General features: G+C 38.3%; 1 protein-coding gene across 7 annotated transcripts in view; it reads right to left on the reverse strand.

The window, feature by feature from the left end:
* The window catches only part of VTI1A (vesicle transport through interaction with t-SNAREs 1A), a 419,413-nt gene that overhangs the window by 397,312 nt on the left and 629 nt on the right, over positions 1-21,472 (reverse strand). For all 7 annotated transcript variants that reach the window (XR_010341747.1, XM_064373873.1, XM_012448007.2 and 4 more), the window contains exons 2-3: positions 9,748-9,806; positions 5,847-5,957 (exon numbers count right to left, since the gene is read on the reverse strand). Coding sequence is in view for 6 of the 7 variants with exons in the window: in XM_064373873.1 (XP_064229943.1) it covers positions 5,847-5,957; positions 9,748-9,806 (170 nt within the window). In the remaining variant the exon portion in view is untranslated. The remainder of the gene's footprint in view (positions 1-5,846; positions 5,958-9,747; positions 9,807-21,472) is intronic.

Below are 21,472 nucleotides of genomic sequence, written 5' to 3' on the forward strand. Positions count from 1 at the left end.
CATGGTGGAGTACTTAGTGTATGACTAACCCTCCTGTTCTAAACAACTGTGAATGTGGACAAAATGCATGAATCAATTGTTTTCTAAAGTTGGACAACAGACAGTGTAGGAGTTTAATTCCTTAAAGAAGAAAAACATGTGAAATGAGCCCCACATGGCTCATGTCCCTGGAGGCAACTTCCTGAGTGCAGCACATGGAGGTGGGACCCAAATGGAGTACAGCAGGTCACTGAACTTAGGAGCCAGGCCAGACACTGGGGTTAGGGCTGCTGGGATGCATCCTCAAACTTAGCAGGGTAATGGTGAGGAGCCACATAGATCAAACTTAGCAGGGTAATGGTGAAGAGCCACATAGAGAAGGAGCTCCAGAAACCGAGAAAGTGGTCCCCTTAAGTCTTTGGCTGAAAACGAACTTGCACATGCAGAGGACAAGACCCCATGAGGTCTCACAGAGAACAGGTACTGGGGAGTAATGGATTGACTGGATATTTTAGAGGTGGGAGATGGAATTCCAAACAAACATCAGAGAGCGCTTACTAGACACTCCAGTCATTCAAAAGGAACCCAAGAAAGGCCACACCATAAAAACAGGGCTGCTCTAAACCTGTCCTAACAAAGTCTAACAATAAACTCTGAAAGGACCAATCTGATTTGCTGGTAAACTATCTAACTGCTTGAATAAAGCTTCACATTCTCTAGAGCACGTATCGTCAATAGGAGCAACATCACGTCTACAGAGGCAAAAATTAGTTCTTGGGAGAATGATGAATCTTAAGATATTACAAAGATGTGTGGCCCTCCAAGGGACCATAGTACATGAAGAGATGCACAGATACAGAATATCTGTGGCTATTAAAATTTCATATGGGAAGGAGTAGGATGATTAGGAAAAAAAAATGTCTAAAACGTATCCTGGCCAGCCGTGGTGGCTCACACCTGTAACCCCAGCACTTTGAGAGGCCGAGGTGGGCAGATTATGAGGTCAAGAGATCGAGACCATCCTGGCCAACATGGTGAAACCCCACCTCCACTAAAAATACAAAAATTAACCAGGTGTGATGGCAGGTGCCTGTAATCGCAGCTACTCAGGAGGCTGAGGCAGGAGAATCTCTTGAACCTGGGAGGCAGAGGTTGCAGTGAGCCGAGATTGCACCACTGTATTCCAGCCTGGACAACAGAGCAAGACTCTGTCTCAAAAAAAAAAAAAGGATCCTTAAAGAAGTGATGACAAAAAGCACTGCTCTAAAAAATAATAATAAATTCTAGGCTTTATAACAACATAGAGTACATAACACCAAGTATACTATAATAAAATTACTAGACATGTGAAGAAGCAATGGAACAGGACAGAATACCTAGAAATTGACCTGGATTTTATTCAGCAGACAATGAGGACTCAGTGGGATTTTGTGTAATGGCATGACATATACAGATCAGTGTGTTCAAAAGATAATTATGGAGTGGTGTAGAGGGTTTTGAATGACAGAAGAACAGAATTAGGAAATAGTACTACAATTATCCAGATTGAGACACCATGAAGGCTTCCAGTAGTAGAGATATTTAGGTGGTAGATCTGCTAATTCTCAGTGACCTAGTGGCTGTACAGGGTTGAAAAATTAATGATAACTCTGAAGTAACCAGTACTTGTTGAATCTGCATGTGTTTAAAAGACTCTGGGATAAACAGGAAGAAATATAAACCTGGAGCTATCAAAAGGTCTCGGCTATAAACACCAGTTAGTATAGATGCAGCCATGGAAGCCACGGGAAAGATGGTCACACACAGAGGAGGTCAGCGGAGTAAGTAGTGAGGAAGCCTGAAGAATCCAGGCATCCAAAGGGTAGGCAGAGGAGAATGAGGGGCTAGCGAAAGAAAGCAAGTGGACAAAGGAGTCAAACAATACAGTACTGAGTTGTCCTCTGCCTCTCCCCATGCACATACATGCTCCCCCAAAGTCCTGCTATTTACAAGGGGAATAGGAGAATGGCTTCAATGGCAATAGGCATAGAGCTGAAGAACCATCTCTGCTATTCTCTCAAAATTCAATATCTCTAGGTATGATATGTCAGCATAAGAAAGTTACCAAATATCTTTAAATAGATATTCTCCATTTTAAAAAGGGATGAAATATATAAAAGAAACAATAATTAAAACAAGGGAGTTATGTCAATATTTTCTACACCCTATTCAAATATATCCTGTGAGATGGTGTGGTAAAATGAAGAAAGCTGTAAAACAGAGTCAAAGGACCGTTCACTTTTCAAAGTCCTCTGGTGGCTTTCCATCAACCCAGAACAGAAGCCAAGGTCTTTGCCGCAGCTTACAATGCCCTCATAGATCGTTCCTCTGCATCCTCTGCAGCTGCACCCACCTCTCTTCCTCTCTCACCTTAACCTCAGAGAACACCTGAGCAAAAACAGCCACAATCACCCCGCTGGTCACTCTCTATTCATTTACTCGCTTTATTTTTCTTCAGTTTATTTTTTTTTAAAGAATGTATCTCTACCTGAAATTATAATATGTATGTATTTGTTTATTGCCTTCCCCACTAGATTTTTCTCCCGCTATAATTTAAAATACATGACAACAAGAACTTTATCTTGTTCACCCCTGCTGCATTCTAGCACCTAGGACAGTGCCTGACACACCAGAGAACTCAAGAAACACTTGCTGCATGAAATCTATAATTAAATAAGCCTCTTTCTTCTATCATGTGTAAATGAGGATAGTAATCCATATCTGCTCTGTCTATTCTTCACACAATGAAATGAAATCATGTATGCTAAAGTACTTTACAAACTGTAAATCACTATTCAATAGAAGTAGTGGTGGTGACAGATGTTTCCTAACATGGTAGAAGAAAGCTGTGGTAGCAGATATACACATAAATACATGAATTATTAATGATAGCCTAGATCAAGCTTGTCTGACCCATGGCCAGCAGGCCGCAGACAGCCCAGGATAGCTATGAATGTGGCCCAACACAAATTCACAAACTTTCTTAAGACATTATGAGGGTTTTTGTGATATATTTATATATATATATTTTTTTTAGCTCATCAGCTGTCATCAGTGTTGGGATATTTTATGTGTAGCCCAAGAAAATCCTTCTTCCAATGTGGTCCAGGGAAGCTAAAACATTGGACATCCCTGGCCGAGAGAATAAATTTTTTTAGTTCATAGTTGTTGCTTCCATTTTTCTTTATAATAGAAAATATAGCCCAGAAAGGAACACTTATCCAAGTATACAATTTCCAAATACCTAAAGGACTTTATCCAGTATTGTACTCTTTGGGAAACAAAAAAAGACTAAAGATTGGGTTAGCTGACTTCTAAGCCACAGAAGTAATTTAACTTGTGAAAAAAAAATTAAGAATAAAAGATTAAAACTCACTTAAATATTACGAAGTGAATTATGTCTCTCCTAAATCTCTATGTTGAAGTCCTGATTCCCATACTGAGAAGGTAACTGTCTCTGGAGACAGGGTCTCTAAAGAGGTGATTACATTAAAAGGAGGTCATTCTCATGGGCCATAATTCAATATGACTGACGTCTTATACGATGAGGAAACTGGGCCATGGAAAAGTGTAGAGGGAAGACGTGGGGAGAAGCCATCTAAAGATCAAGGAGAGAGGCCTCAAAAGGAGTCACACCTGCCAACACCTTCAACTCTGACTTCCAGTCTCCAGGACTGTGAGAAAACAAATGTCTGTTGTTTAAGCCACCCAGTCTGTGGTACTTTGTTGTCGCAGCCCTAGCGAATTCATACCCTTTGTTATTCTAGAACCCATAAGAAAAATCTTCAGAAAAGAGTTCCATTAAAAATGAGGTAAGCAAGCTAAAATAATCCTTATCAATATTTTATTTTGCTTTCATCATTTATATTGAAACTGTAACTTTAGTTAGAATTTTCTCGGTATAAATTTGAGTTGTCAAGTTCTTAAATTAACCCAATTTTCTCACTATATTTCATATTTCTTGCTTAGCAAAACTAGCCTTTCACAAAGCAGTTGGAGAAAATTTTACAGAGCACAGACCTAGGCATATACATTTATTTTATCATTTTGGGCCCATCAAGATTTTTTTTTTTTTTTAAATTAACAGGAGCACGGTCTAAAAGGCATCAGAGTAATTGATATGATCCACCTCAACTTCTCAGGATAATAGCCATTCAAATACAAAACAAGCATGCATAACTGCAAATCAAGCTATTTCCAGACTCTAGGAGGGATATCTACCAGGTCCATTGATGTTGGTCTTGTAGTGGACAAGTATACGGTCATCTAGAAGGTATACCCGCCAAAAGCGAAACACCTAAGGCAAGAACTGAGGTGGAAAGATCCTTACACATTCTTGACATTCCTTGTGAATTTGGGCCCCAGATTAAAAAATACAGCTGATTTATCAGTCAACACATGACTCGTTGCTCATAGGTAAGGCTCAGATCTTTCCTCACCTGTATCTTTTTTTTTAATGTGAGTTATATGAAATTTAATTAATTTGCTGAAAACCTAATTTTGTGTGCCAGCCTATAAGAACAGTTAGTTGTTATTGTGTTAACTTCTTTGTCCTTTTATTGTTAGCAGGGTTTTAAAAATATTTTTATCTGTATCTTTTTATTTTTAATTGTGGTAGAATCACATAACATAAAGTTTACCATCTTAACCGTTTTTAATTGTATGGCTCAGTGGTGTTAAATGTATTCACATTGTTGAGCAACCAATCTCCAGAACTTTTTGCAAGTTTCAGTCTTGCAAAACTGAAACTGTTTGCCCATGAAACAACTCTCCATTTCTCCCTCCCCGCAAGACCCTGGTAACTACTGTTCTACTTTCTGTTTCTATGAATCTGACTACTCTAGATACCTCACATCAGTGGAATTATGTAGTATTTGTCTTTGTGAGTGATTTATTTCACATAGCATAATGTCCTCGAGGTTCATCCAAGTTGTAGCATATGTTAGAATTTCCTTCCTTTTTTAAGGCTGAATAATATTCCACTGGATGGATACATCACATTTTGTTTATCCATTTATTTAACAACAGACACTTAGGTTGCTTCCACCTCTGCTACTGTGAAAATGCTGCTATGAATATGGATGTGCAAATCTCTCTCTGAGACTCTGCTTTCGATTTTTTTTTTTTTTTTTGGATATATACACAGGAGTAGAATTACTCAGCTGTATCTTTTCTACTCCTATTAATTTTTAATTACTAATAACTTCAACATTATGCCTTTATATTTATATTCTTCAATTTGCTATAAAGCAGATAAAGTTAAATGCCAGCTATATAGGAAGAGACAGCTAAATATTCTCATGGGCAATCAATATAAAAGATCACATATAAATTGTCAATTGAAAGTAGTTTCTTTTATCTTTTCGGGGGAAGGATATAATATATCCTTTAAAAAATCTAATTAAGTCTATAGAATTTATCCCAGGAAAAAAATAGACATAGATACATGCATCCAAAAATACAGATACACTTTCAGGAGATTATGAGCCCCTGAGGTCCAGGAGTGCAGTTGTAAAGGCTGCAAACCCTGAAAGGCCAGAAACTGAGTTTCAAAATTTTAATAAATGCTAGGTACCAGTAAATACCATTCGGACTCAAAGGGCCGCGTGATTTGGATCTATTTGTGAGTCATTAATCCAACATACCTTAAATTCCACCATTAGCTAACTCTATAACCATTTTTTAGCTCCCTAAGTCATAAAGAATGATAGCTGTTGCTTGTCTTTTACACGAGCCCGAAAGACTGTACATTTAATGCTGACTGAGAAATGAGGAGGAAACAATTTTTTTAAGAAAGTAAATATGACAAAGGGTCGAATTTGACTCACAAAATCGGTTTCGAGTTTTCCCATTTCTTGTTTGTAGCTTCTCATTCTGTTGTTGTACATCCCTCGACTTTGGGGCGGTATCTCTCGTACTTCCAAATCCATCTGTTCAAGCTAGAAGTGGGAGAGAAACATTCTTATTCTTATTTGAAAAATGTTTAGAGCTGAAAGGATCTAATTCTAATTCCTCATTTTGTAGTTAAGGAACCAGGGTCAGGGTGCTGAACGTACCAACTGAAGAACCAGTCTCAGTGTGCTGAATGATCAAATAACACTGAAACTACTTTTACACTTAATTTTTGTTTAGTTCAACAATTCTGAGTACTTGCCAAGTGACATACATTGTGCCTGAGTACTTGCTTTGCCAATAATTTCTTTTAAAACATATACATTTGGCCAGGCACAGTGGCTCATGCCTGTAATCCCAGTACTTTGGGAGGCCAAGGCAGGTGGATCATTTGAGGTCAGGTGTTTGACACCAGCCTGGCCAACACAGTAAAATTCTATCTCTACTAAAAATACCAAATGAGCCAGGCTTGGTGGCAGGCACCTGTAATCCCAGCTACTCAGGAGGCTGAGGCAGGAGAATAGCTTGAACCTGGGAGACAAGAGGTTGCAGTGAGCTGAGATTGTACCACTGCACTCAATCCAGCCTGGGAGACAGAGCAAGACTCCGTCTTAAAAAATAATAATAAAATAAAATAAAAGATACACATTAATCCAGACATTCTTAACAATTTGATTTCAATATACTTGGAATAGCCTATCATTCAATCCAATCTGGCTTTGTCTTCTGACCATGAACCTCCACAACTACGGGAAGAAAAATACTTTATAACCACATTGATACGGCACTAACTGGATACAGTAGTATGCTAAATTACATATAGCTCAATGAAATCACAACAGGGCACTTTTTTTTTTTTTAACAACCTGCAATCAGATAACACTCTGGATGCAACACAGAAGAGTTTAATTGGCAGCAACGCAGAAATATTATAATGGTTTAGACATAGGCTTTGAAGCCAGACTCTCATGTTCACATCATAGGCTCTACTACTTACTAGTCATGGAATCTTGACCAGGTTTCTTAATGTCGCTGTGCCTTATTTTTCCCACTTATAAAATAGTATATTTTTCATAGGACAGCAGTGAAAATTAAATGAGGCAATTCCCGTAATGTACTTAGAACAGTGTTTCTTACTTGATAATTGCCAGATTAAAATTAACTCTAGTAATGATGATTGCAAGTGATAAGAAAGATACAGAAAGCACTATACAAGACAGCAGAAGTGGCTTACTTGTAGTTGACATTAAAAAATAAAAACCAAGTCAGGCACAGTGGCTCATGCCTGTAATCCCAGTACTTTGGGAGGTGGAGGTGGGTGGATCACCCAAGGTCAGGAGTTCGATACCAGCCTGATCAACAAAGTGAAACCCCCATCTCTACTAAAAATACAAAAAGTAGCCAGGTGCGGTGGCAGGCACCTGTAGTCCCAGCTACTCGGGAGGCTGAGACAGGAGAATTGCTTGAACCTGGAAGGCAGAGGTTGCAGTGAGCCGAAATCATGCACTGCACTCCAGCCTAGGTGACAGAGCGAGCCTCTGTCTCTAAATAAATAAATAAATAAAATAAAAACTAGTAACAACAACAAATTGGCCCAGGCCATGTCTGTTAAAATCACATGCAAAAATGTTGCCATGGAGTTTACCTTTTAAAGGTTTCTAATAAGTTCCTTCTAGAACACTATAAGTTTATCATTAATAAAGCTTGTATTCAGTGTTAGCAACTGAGTAACTATAGTAGCATACAGATAAACCAGACAATCACATTTCAGTTAATAGGCTTCAATTTATTATAAAGTAAAAATTTTAATTAGCCTTGATTTAAACAGTGATAGTTTAAATCATTATGACAACATACATGTGAAGCACCAATAAATAAAATCATTACTTAGCAAGACAATTATTTAAAGCAACTCTCTGAAATCATCAATTATTTAGTTCTAACAAGATAAAGAGGACCATCCAGAAAAATAACTGCAAATATACATGCAAGTCAAAATCTGAGACTTAAGTATATTTTTGTTGAAGATATTTTACATGGATACTTAAAACTAAATTAAAAGTAGGTAAGAAACAAAAAGGAAACACAACAAGCACTTAGAATGAAACCAAGAATGAGGCTCATATGCACCTGTTCCATGTTGTCACAACATTTATGTGGCCAGTATAGAGCAGGAGAAAAGATCATTACAAGATGTGTAGTGTCCAAGAGATTAATGCAAGCCAGATGTTCAGCAGAAACACAACTAATCCCAACAGTCAAATAAAAAATGTTTTTCTCCCAAGGTCCTCATCAAAAGGGGAGTATGGGCTGGGCACAGTGGCTCAAGCCTGTAATCCCAGAGCTTTGGGAGGCTGAGGTGGGTGGATCACCTGATGTCAGGAATTCAAGCCAGCCTGACTAATATGGTGAAACCCCGTCTCTACTTAAAATACAAAATTAGCTGGGTGTGGTAGTGCATGCCTGTAATCCCAGCACTTTGGGAGATGGGCAGGTCACCTGAGGCCAGGAGTTGAAGACTAGCCTGGCCAACATGACAAAACCCCATTTCTACAAACAAACAAACAAACAAAATTAGCCAGGTGTGGTATTTGCTCGCCTGTAATCCCAGCTACTCGGAGCACTGAGGCATGAGAATTGCTTGAGCCCAGGAGGCGGAGGTTGCAGTGAGCCGAGACTGCACCACTGTACTCCAGCCTGGGTGACAGAGTGAGACTCTATATCAAAAATAAAATAAAACAGAAAAGCAACACACTCATCCAGGGCCACAATGCATAGTAACAAGTTGAGTCATGCTTGTAGTAGTTGGCTCTTAAAGCCCCAAATTAAGAAATAATACTTTTAGTCCTTTTTTGCTTCATGTTTTACTAATTCACTCATATAAAAAAGTAGTGGATGAACCAGAGCTCTGGGTTCAGCATAACTAGGAACAAATCTTTATCACTTAACAGGGTTTGGGACCTCCAACAAGTTACTTAATCTCTTAAGTCTCAGTCTCCCCATCCATAAAATGGGAGTAGTAGCAGTGTTGAGAATCACTTTGCCAAGATTCTCTCATGCTCCATGTCTTGCCTGGTATGCCAAGAATACAAGGTCCTGAGCACTCTGTCTGAGCCATTTTTTAGGATTGTGTTCGCAAGGAGCTCAGGGAGAGGAAATAATATGTCCCCCTGGGACAAACAACAGCCTTGCTTATAGGCTGCATAAAGTGGCACATTTCCTAGGCTCTCGCCTATAAGGCATTCTAATGCTGTTGTAAGCATACATCTAAGCCTGCCTGCATCACCACTGTGGGAATTGAAACTCAGGAAGTGATGCAACCAGCCTGAAATATTGGCAGCTGCTTTTGTTGTGGGTCATAAAAATCTTTTGTCTCTGACGTAGGAATCTCATGTCTTCTATAGTCATCTATGAAACTGTAGCAAGTTCACATGGGAGCTTGCAAATAGGAGAAAATATGTGACTCTTTATTGTTTTTGACAAATAATACTGTCTCACATGGTTTTGGAGAAAATTAAATATTATAAAGCACGTACTATTTCTAATCCAGTGTCTGGTACCCAGTATGCCTTTATCCAGCATTAGCTATTTACAGCTGTTATGAAACATATTATGAAGAAATAAAAATTAGAAATATTTAATGAATCACCTTTATTAAGAAGAATAAAATACCAAGAAGCTATTAAAATCTCTTCAATTTAAAAATGGACAAATTCTGAATAAAATGCTAGTAAGCAAGACTTCACATTTCCACAATGTATAAAACAGGTTAGAGGAAGGCATTAGCTTAAACGGCTCTGGTTGTGTATTAAAATACATTACTAAGTCTGGACATACCAGTTCTTTCGCTTCTTCAAGCTGTTTCTCCACATTTGCAACCATCTGTTTCTTTTCATCTGAAACAAACAATAATACCAAGAAATTGCTAAAGATATAAATAAATTAAATATTTAAAAACTTCAATTGTTATACGCCTTTTTCCTTTCTGGTGAATCAGATTAGAGAACATAAGGCAAAAGAGCATATCAGTCTTGGTGGGTTTGAAACCACTTTAAGCCATTGATTCTAGGCTATCTAGAAATATATAATCCAATGGAGTACCTAATTATTAAGAGATACACACTACCACACTTTTTTTTTTTTTTGAGGTGGAGTCTTGCTCTGTCTCTCAGACTAGAGTTGAGCAGCGCAATCTCAGCTCACTGCAACCTCCGCCTCCCAGGTTCAAGCCATTCTCCTGCCTCAGCCTCCTGAGTAGCTGAAATTACAGGTGTGCACCACCACGCCCAGCTAATTTTTGTATTTTTAGTAGAGACGGGGTTTCACCATGTTGATTAAGCTCGAACTCCTGACCTGGTGATCCGCCTACCTTGGCCTCCCAAAGTGGTGGGATTACAGGCATGAGCCACCGCGCCCAGCCAAGATACCACATATATTTAAGAGAGCCTAAAAATCATGTTGCCCTTTGGGAGAGATTAGGTCAACAAGAGCAGATTTGTGGTGGCCTGAGGAATCTGGGAAGTCATAACTTTAATAAATTGGGAACAACTGATTTGTTAATACAATTTAAAAGTCACATACAAAAACACTTCCTAAAACTGGGCAAGAATAATCCTTTAAAAAATCGTACTTTCAGTAGCATGGAGAATCAGGTGTAATGGAATAAGTATTTGATGTTAGGACTACTGATTCCAAACTGAAAGCTACTGTCTTACTCAATGGTTATGGGATCCTGAGCAAGAAAGCTTTCTCTTTTTTTCCTGAGACTTGCTCTGTACTCTCTAAAACAGAAAAAAAAATCTACTGAATTAGCTCCAATAAGCTTGATGCAAGTGAAATTACTTTTATATTGTAAAGCGCTAAGTCTCTGTAGGATGGTTTATTTTTCTAATACAATCAAGTTATAACCCAACTGCAATTCCCTTCTCTAGGAGAGACATGTCCTGGCAGATAATTTCACAAAGCTTTCACATACCCTCATTCCAACCAGTCAGCCTATTTGTTCACATACCCTAGTTAAGTTTTGTGCAAACCAAATGTATTGAACATCTCTAGCTTTTGTCTCCCTAGCATTCTTCTCTTCTCAGGCAACAGACCCTACTCTTCAAGGGCCTCCTTCCTCACCAAGCAGGGCAATGGAAAATGCTATCTCCCTAAAGACTCTGCTTCTTCAGTCACAATGACTCGGCAAATGATGGGCATCTAATCCTAGCTGGACTAATCTTAGTAACTCAACCCTCTGGCTACACCCATCTGGGGGCGGGGGGTGGGACAGGTATTCGACACAAGGATAACAATCAAAGTTCTCAAGCAAGGGGCAAGTCTTTTCCTCTCTCCTGGTAACGAGAAAATGAGCCTAGAAGCTGCTGGCATCCATTGGTCTGGCTCAAAGAAGAAAGCAAGTATGCAACGGCTGAAAATAAGGCCTGCACTGAAAAAGAAACACAACTGAGAGACAGAGAGAGTATATAGTTAGTTCCTGGTTTGAAATAACTGAAATGGCTTGACTTTACAAAAGCTTGACTGTATCACAGTTTGGTTTCTTGAGCCGATAACTTTCTTGTTCTTTATTTCAAACTGGGTTTATATCACACAGGAGCCTAATGAGACTGACTAAAAACTAGACTAGAAAAGTCATGAAGCTTGAAATGTGCACAACACCTACTATCTGACCAACCTTCAGAAGGACAGCCAAGCCTAAGGGGGGTCTCTTTAGTAGAAATTATTATTTCACTAGAACAATGATCAGATTATTAGTAGATTCTGCTAATCCTAACCCTTTCCCTTTGTTATCCCCAAACTATGGAGGGAGGCAGTTGCCACATAAGGTGTTTTACGTGTACTCAAAATATTTCTCCCTAAGAAAAATATGCATTTGGGATTAGAATTCAACTTGATTTTTCCTCCTTGAAAAGTTAATCTACATATGGCCAGGTTAAATATTTAATATATGATCCCAAATGTATTTGCTTCTGGGACATTTCAATCCTTTCAGTATCTTCACACAGTTACAGTTAAAATAGCACTATATTTTTGTGATAGAGAAAAATACAGAATAAAACAGGCCTATCTTGGATCAAAAGTGAGATTGTGTATTTACATATCAGAAGGAACAGCTTGTTCTCTTTAAGGTATTCAGTTGATAGGAAAGTCCATGCCACAGACCTCCAGGACTAACAAGCATAAGTTTTTCTCATTAGCAAAACAAAACAAAGAAAGAAGCCTCCCTTGACCTGTATTCCCCTTTGCTAATATCCCTCTCCTTTCATCACCAACCAGTTTTCCTGAAAGCAAGGGTAGACTCTGTTTCCCCTCCTCATCTCCCCATCCACTCCCTGTGAACTAATTCCTGCCCCCACCATTCCACTGAAATTACTCTCACTAGATTAATAGCCCTTCCTTTCCCCAAACTAATAGACATTCTTAGGTCCTGTTTTTATTTAATCTTGTGGCTTCTTACACTTTCCTCCTCCCATCCTGTAACTTTCTCCTCTACCGGCTCCCATGGCACCCTGGTGTGGTAATTCTCCTGAATGTTCACTTCTATCTCACAGTCCCCTGCTAGGCGTTGTATTTGTCAGGCCATCTTTTAACTGCTGATGTTCCCTGGAGTTCAGTCCTTGTCTTTATTCTTTTATGACTATCGTCTATGTCCCTGGGCAATTTCATCCATTTTAAAATGACCATATTATGTATTTATGATCCTAAATCTTGATCTCTAATGCTGATATATTTCCAGGCCTTCAATCCTGTAATCCCAATGCTTATGCCCATCTCCACCAGGCCCACCTGGCAAATCTCTATTCAAAACTCTCTTCAGAAATCATCACTTCTTTGAAGACTTTCCTAACCCAACGTAAGAGTTAATCACTCTCTTGTACATAAAATATCTGTAACTCTTATGTAATCCTATTGATTTATCCCTCACATGAACAATCTTTCAGCATAGGGGCTCTGGGAAGACAAGAACCATGTCTTAATCATCTTTATAGTCTTACACTATAATGAGTATAGGCATATATAATGAGCTTCCAAAAACTTGGCATATATAATTAGTTTCCAAAAACTTGGCATAATGAAGGTAAGTTAAATAAATAATGCAAAACAGTGTAAGAATTTATAAAAGAAGCTACGTTACTAACCACCTTGGTTTCCCTGCTCTTTCTCCCACTTAATCTTTCTAAAATTTGGCTTTGATGGATCCGTCGAGCTTAGCAGTTAAGGTCCCCCACATTCCAGAGCCAAGCATCCTTTCCAACTTTATTTCCAACTACAAGCTTTCTAGTATGCAGCCTACAGACAGACTATTCACTGCCACCCAAACAAATCTTGTTTTTTAATTCTCCAAGTCTTTGTTAATCTACCATTTAGGGGTCTCTGGCTGAATGCGACAGAAGTGATTCTAGCTAAACTAAGCCAAAAAAGAGAATCTGCTAGAATAATGTGGGATGGTTCATAGAGTCCGTGGACAAAAATGAGCCACCCAGCTTGGAAAAGACAGTGTCAGGAGTAGCTCAGGGTACCAAGGGAATAGGACCTTACTGACAGTCTCTGCTAAAGAAGAGTCTTGAGCAGCTCTAACTATTCTCTTTCCTTGGTTCATTCTGATCAAATTCCTGGCAAAAATTCTATGAATGTCCTTGCTTGCATAGTATGTTCACCTCTTGACATACAGAGGGCAAGGCAGTCTATCAGTTCTACCAAGACTGGAATAAGGGGGTTTAAGTAGTTCCTCAATAGAAAGTTGAGTAGATAAAATGAAAGCTGCTGGGCGCAACAGATGCCCACTGCATCCATTTATTGCAACCTCTGATAATATAGTCTTTCCCTGTTTCTGTCTGTCCAAACCCCACCTACCCTTCTGGGTGAGCTCCTGAGACATAACCTCATCTCCTTTGAATTCCTAGAGTTCTTTGCTCAGCTCTAGGGGTTCCAACGGTTATTAAAACTTAGGTTCTGCAGTTTCCTCTTTTTTTCTTTTTGAGATGGAGTCTTGCTCTTTTGCTCAGCCTGGAGTGCAGTGTACTGCAATCTCAGCTCACTGCAACCTCCACCTCATAGGTTCAAGTGATTCTCCTGCCTCAGCCTCCTGAGTACCTGGGACTACAGGCGTGCACCACCACACATGGCTAATTTTTGTACTTTTAGTACAGACGGGGTTTCACCATGTTGGTCAGCCTCATCTCGAACTTCTGACCTCAAGTAATCCACCTACATCAGCTTCATGGTGCTGGGATTACAGGCGTGAGCCACTGAGCCCAGCCTTCAGTTTCCTCTTAAGGCTCATCTTTAGCTCCTTGAAGACAGAGACCACTCTTGACAAATCTTGTCCCATTTCTGTATTTAGCACAGAGAGCTGTACAGAGTAGGGGTCACTAAGTGCTCACAGAATGAATGTATCAGTCTTAGCACATGACAACATACTTATTACTCACAGAGAAACTGAGGGGGGTGGGAAACTCATTTTAGTGAGGACTGGGGCAAATCTTCCCATTTGAAATGACAAATTTCTCTTTACAAAAAAAATAATTAAATTGGGTAGAGGAAGAGTTAATACAAGTAGATCTCTTTTTTCATAAAATCCATTTCCTGATGTTGCTGTCAGAAATAATGATGGAACAGAGACATCCTTTGATTGGTCCTTATAGTGTTCCTCATTTTTTTAAGAAGATAAAATCTTAAAAGTGATGATTTAGGGGTAAAGTATGAGGAAGGAAGGAGAGAAGGAGAGAAGGAACAAATGAAGGAGAGAAGAAAGGTGGGAGGGAGGGAAAGAAGAGAGGAAAAGAGGAGGAAAGGAGGGAGGGAGGGAGAGAGGAGACTGAACTAGATGACCTTGGAAATACCTACCAATGCTAAGTTTTGGTAACCTGGCAGCATTTACATGTAATTGCCAAAAGAGATTCATTCTGCCTACTCCAAATGACATCCCCTTTCAAATAACATGTTCCTAGGATTCAAACTGTTGTAACCAACAGCTATCATTATTGTACATGGTACTCTGTGTTTAACATTATTATAGTCAATCCTTAAAACAACTTTTTAGTGGCACTATTACTATTCCATTCTCAAGCCATTAAATAAGATGAAAGATATTAAATTATTTCTTGAAAGTTCAACAACTAACAAATGGCAGAGTTGGAACTCTAATGGGGTCTGTTGTTTTGAACTGAGCTCTTAACCTCTATATGTATTATCTAAAATGTACTATTTAATATATAAAGCAAGTCTCCCACTTGTTTTTTTTTTTTTTTTTTTTTTTTGGCCTATAAACTTGATAAGTACTGATATACATACATACATGTAACATAGTATGATCTTTTCTTTCCTACTCAATATATTTTTTAATTCATTTTTTTTTCTTTTAGAGACAGGGTCTCACTCTGTCATCCAGGCTGGAGTGCAGTGGCATGATCATAGCTCACTGTAACCTCAAACTCCTGGGCTCAAGGGGTCTTCCCACTTCAGCCTCCCGAGTAGCTGGGATGACAGGTGCATGCCACTATGCCTAGCTAGTTTTTACACTCAATTTTATTTTGTAGAGATGGGGTTTCACTACATTGCCCAGGCTGACCTTGAGCTCCTGGGCTCAAGTGATCCTCCTGCCTTGGCCTCTCATTTCCTACTTAATATTAACAGAAGTGCTTAGTGCTGATATACACACAACCCTTTGTGAAGTATATTACAGAAGTGCTTAATCAGCACAGAACCTCATTAAAATACACTGAAAAGTGTCAAGACTCACTTGAATTCAGTTACTCGTACCTGTCTTTGTGCAATGTAGATATGTTAAAATAAAACTAGCAGCAGAAATTCTGTATGTACTGAGAAATGTGGAGTCAAACCACTAAGAGAGGAACAGAGAATTTGTAAATGGGTATATTACTGATGCTACACTGTGTAACATGCTATAGAATGGTCAGTGTTGAAATAAAGCAATTCTAGAATGATCCATCTGATAATGGATTAGAGTTGGAGATACCAGTACGAATTGTGTTTAACATACTATATATACAAATGATGATATATGCAAATGCTTATAGATATGTTTATATACATGGCTTAGTATATACATATGAATTTCCTTGCTTTGTCAGCTGAGAGGTTCCAGAAGCAGCAACACCCTAGGAGTAACGTACACACCTGCTGTCCAGATCTTGGTTTGTAATACCCTTCTTTAATTAAAGGAAACAGGATTCCTCAGAGAAACGGCCGATTCTAGCACTGAAACAGGAAAGAGTGAAGATGATCCTGGAATGTCTCATGCTATCAAAAAGCAAGAAAGTGCTAAAAAAAAGAAAAAGAAAAAGAAAAAAAAGCCATAATGATAAAGGTATGTCAAAAGGACACAGAAACCAAATAAAAAAAGGTTCCCAATGGTCAAAGCTAAAACAATTTAAGCAACATGAAAATAAAGTAGTATTGGAATATAACACAAAGGACAAAATCAGTATCTAAGAGTCCATACTGATGTAAATGACTGAATAAGTAAATAAATGAATAAATCTCTCATAGAAAGGAATTACAAATGATTTATGTAGTTACTTGCCTTCAGGGAGGTAGAGCATAACTCACCATGCCTTAAGTATAGGCTATGCATAGAGGATTTTATTCCAAACAGTATAGAAAAGGGAGGGAAAGAGTAACTTTACAGCAGAGAAACCTGGCAAACACTACCTCAGCCAGGTGATTAAGGTTAACATCAGTAATGATAAGTCATGTTGACAGTATGTACTCTTGATATGTGATAAAAATGATGTTTTCCCTCTGTGGTCTTCCTCCCAAACACCCATAACTCCAATCTAATCATGAGGAAAACACTGAGCAAATCCCAGTTGAGAAAACCTTCTAGAAAATATCTGACCAGTACTCCTCTAAACTGTAAAGTCATCAAAAACAAGGACAGCTTGAGAAACTGTCACAGCCAAGAGGAGCCTAAAAAGCCATGAGCACTAAATGTTTCATGGTATCCCAGATTGGATCCTGGAATAGTCAAAGGATATTAGGTAAAAAGCAACAAGCAAAACAAAACAACATCTGAATAAAATACGACCTTTAGTTAGTAATAATGCAACAATATGGGTTCACTAGCTGTAACAAATGTACCATATTAACATGATGTTCATCACAGAGAAAACTGAGCATGGAGTATATGGGATTCTCTGTACTATCTTTGTGATTTTTCTGTAAATTTCAGACTGTTCTAAAATAAAAAGTTTATTAAAAAAAAAGACACTGAAGCCAATAGGTTGACTAAATTGAACAAAAATATATAGACAGCACACACAAACCAGATTTATAGATACACACACACACACATACACACACACACATGAATTGTTTATATGTATTTATATTATTTGAAGATGCATACAACTCCATAAATGCTTAATTTTTTTTATGAGACATACTGGGCCATCAGTAACTGCTAAAGACTATCTTCCCTGTACACTCAATTGAAAAAGTTGGACCTTGCCCAGCAGCTCATGAAGTTGATTTTGAGGTAGCCTGAATCCTAACAAGGAACAAACCAACTATTGTAGCAGTGAGTTCCTGAATTAGGACTGGAGCCACTCCTTCAAGTATAACTCTCTAGAGCAACAGAAATACAATACAAGTCACACATGCAATTTTAAATTTTCTTGTAGCAGTATTTTTTTTTAAAGTTAAAAGAAACAAGTGAAATTTTGATGTTTTTACTTTTAATATTTAACTATCTAAAAAATTATCATTTCACAATGTAGCAACAGCCACATTTCAAATGCTTAATAGCTACATGTAGATATTACAGCTCTAGAGCTGAATACATTTTAAGCAAACCACAGTATTCATGACCAAAAGCCAACTTTTCTGAATTATTTCACTGCAACCACCTTGAAAGGCAAGAGAAAATCACAGAAGTGTGTGTATGCCTTCAACCACATGGGGCTAAATCTAGATGATCTAGACAATCCGCCAGGGCTTGGCATAACTAATCCACTAGACTCAGGCATTTCCTTACAGAAAGGACACCTGCCTTGTCCCACACCACTTTTACTTCTCTCCTCCAATTCCTCCCCTTAGGATCTGCAGTTCAAAGCCCAGTTCCAATTTCATACCCAAAAAGCCCTAATCACTTACCTCCTTTCAAATGTGTTCATCAAGAGAAATCTACCTAATTCTGGTCTAGGCACAGAAAGGAAGCAAGAATTAAAGTGTAAGATTTAAGAGTTCAATTAATATGACAAAGTCTGAAGAGCAGGCTACTGGCCAATCTTACCAGCTGTTGTCTTCAGCAGCAGCAATCTCATTAATGGCTAGTATATCACACGTTTTCTCTGTGTAAGAACTGTACTAGTGTGTTACATGTTTTATTTCATTGATTTTTACATTATAAGGTTGAAATTATTACTCTCTCTCACTCCCATTCTACAGATGGAGGAGACAGGCCTAGAGAGGCCAAGCAATTATCCATGACTGCACATCTAGTACGTAGCAGAATTAGGGTTCTAAACAGGTCTGATGTCATGTCTGAGTCTGAATCATTTTGCTGTAATACTTTCTTGGTACGATTCTGAGGACAGCCACAAAGTGACAGGATTCACAACAGATCATTATCTCTCTGTGAATGGTAAGGAAAGCAACTAATTGCAAAAAGACTACTTTGTTTAAGATCCTTCAGTAAGCCTACTCCATGTAACGGAATCTTTGCACCAGAGAAAAACAGTCCCCACTTAAGAATTCACCCCCGTCACTAGGGGAAAAGGAACATCACCATAAAGTACTAGCTGTAGAGTTTCTGCTCATCCATTTTCCTGACTTTCCCACCGAACAGTAATAATTAAAAAACAACTTTCAAATATAGTTCCATAACGGTATCAACTAAGAAAGAACTCACCCATCTCAGTTCAATTACTAAAATTAGTTAAGATTCAAACACTTTAAGAGCAAAGTCTCTTTATTGTTTAAAAAATATCACAGAGTAATCAAATTTCTTTCTTAAAATAAAATTTTTAAGTGTTCACTCTTCTGTTCTCTTTGGAAGCAATACTTTTAATACATTGTAACATGCACGGCACAGAGTAAAGTTCATTTCAACAGATCTACCTACTCCAATTTAAATAAGTTAATATGTTGCGGAATGAACTGATTTGACTGGAAAGTTTGCTCCAATTTTTATCCTTTTTAACTCAAGTAAATCATACTTCACTTCGTCTGGGTCACTTTTAGCTGAACACCACACTTGCGAATGATGCCCAGGGAGATAGATAATAATTACTAGTCATCATACTGTTTTTGCCATAGTTATATATATTAATGTCTGTCAGTCTACAGACATACATCTGAAATTCATAACTACATGGACATATTTTTCATCTTTTTATACTTATTAATTGGAAATAGATTATAAAAGGAGCAAGCACAAGTCATTATTAAGAGGGCAATCAATGCACTTTTAAGAATTATGATTAGGCCGGGTGCAGTGGCTCACGTCTGTAATCCCAGCACTTTGTGAGGCCAAGGCAGGTGGATTGCTTGAGCCCAGAAGTTTGAGACCAGCCAGGGTAACATGGCGAAACCCCATCCCTACAAAAAAAAAATCATACAGGCACAGGGGCTTGTGCCTGTAGTCTCAGCTACTTAGGAGGCTGAGGTAGGAGTAGCCTTGAGCCGGGAGACGGAGGTTGCAATGAGCTGAGATTGCACCATTACACTCCAGCCTGGGCGACAGAGGGAGACCCTGTCTCAAAAAGAAAAAAAAAATTATGATTATTCAGTAATACAAGTCAGTAAGCATTTTTCCAGTGCCAGTAATGCAGTCTCCTTTCAATTGTAATGTGGCTCCTTTGTTTGGATCTTACATAATACTACAGCTAAGGAGAGGCACAGTTTTACTTTTAAGGTACTGAATTAAAAAAGTTTTCTTTTATATGTTAAGAATTGTTACATTAAAATATAAAGGCAAGAAAAACATTGTAACAAGATCTGTTTTCTTGGAAATAGTTGTTACAACTTTGCATCCAAGGATGACTTTGATACTTTGTAAAACAGCTTCCCAATACAAAAGCTAATAACCCAAAGAAATGTTTCTACTGCTAAAACAATTACAATGAAAAATTAGTAAAAGTCGAATTGAAACCATAAGTCCTGATATTCTGAGGCTCTGGGACTCAATTCAAAGGAAGTAGTCTCCAACAATAACAAAAACCAAGATGATCTCCCGTAGTGGAGAAAAGCAGAACTGAAGCAGCGAGGTGATGTATCATGAAGAGATGAGGCCATCAGCCACTTTCGACACAAAAATCTCTGAGGCAGCAGAGCTTGGTGGTATATACTACCTTGGTTCTCTCCTCTTGTTCCCTTACTTGGACTCACAAACCTCTTTAAGACATCATCCATCTCCTCCAGAACTAACTGGGGACTTCAGGAGATGAGTGGGGTGTAAGTTCAGAGATTCTGGCTTCAAGCAAATATCCCTATTAACAGAAAATAGGTGAGGGGAAGAAAAACAAAGAAATAAGGGAAGAAAATTACTTATAAACACATAAGTTTTGGGGGAAGTAGGGAAAGGGAAGAGGAATGACAACTTAGGTGCAGGAGAAATTACTGTTACAAGTGAGCAAGTGAAGTGCCCACCAATCCACAGATTGATGAGCATCCCCTTTTCTACGCTTTATATCCTGGAGCTAGAGTAGGGACAAACTTAGCAGCCAGATGATGGTTCAATTTCCCTAACTAATCGTATAACTTAACTACTCAAATCTGTAGAGAAAGATAATTCTGGAAAGAAAATTTTACAAACCAAAGTTACAAAAGATCATGTTTACATTCACCTGCTCATTCACTTATTTTTCTGAGCCTCTAATAAGTAAATGTCAAGGAAATCACAGACACAGCTCCCACCTTCACATAGCTGACAGTCTAGCATGGAAAATAAGAAGTGCTAAAACACAAAAGCAAACACAAAAACAAAAACACTTCTAGACGGGAGATGTGAAATTTTTGAAGTGCGAAAAATTATCTTGTACCAAGTTTTACATAAAACTGGGTTATACACTAAATCCCCAAGAAGGATAAGAAACAAGAAATGAGGTGGGAGGTATGAAAAATACTAATGCTAATACAGCAACTAGCAACACCAGAAGGGTCTTTAAATATGTTATGTAAATTTAATCTACATGACAACCCCATGAGAGAAGTACAATTTCCCCCCATTTACTAAGAAGGAAAGTCGAAAGAAGTTAGTAAGTCTGCTTAAGAGGCACAACTTTTAAGTGACAGAGGGGGGATTTGCATCCAGGCACCCCGATTCTTACCTCTATTTTGCCACATATAATTATAACAATATTATTACTAACACAACAACGCCGCTGTAGACTGTAGATCCATAAGCTACGTACTTTCATTCATTTTGTTTGAATACTCACATTTCTATAATTTACAAATGGAAAAATTAAGACTCTTAAGACGTTAAGAAACGTTCCCAGGTTATACAAGTTACAAGGGAGTGGAGTCGGGATTCGAACTAAGATTCCGAAGGCTCTTCTCACAACATCCCACCCCCGAACTTGGACTCTTCATT

This window comes from Aotus nancymaae, unplaced genomic scaffold (genome assembly GCF_030222135.1).
Source record: "Aotus nancymaae isolate 86718 unplaced genomic scaffold, 86718_ANA_hifiasm-v0.15.2.pri h1tg000010l, whole genome shotgun sequence".
NCBI lineage: Eukaryota > Metazoa > Chordata > Mammalia > Primates > Aotidae > Aotus > Aotus nancymaae.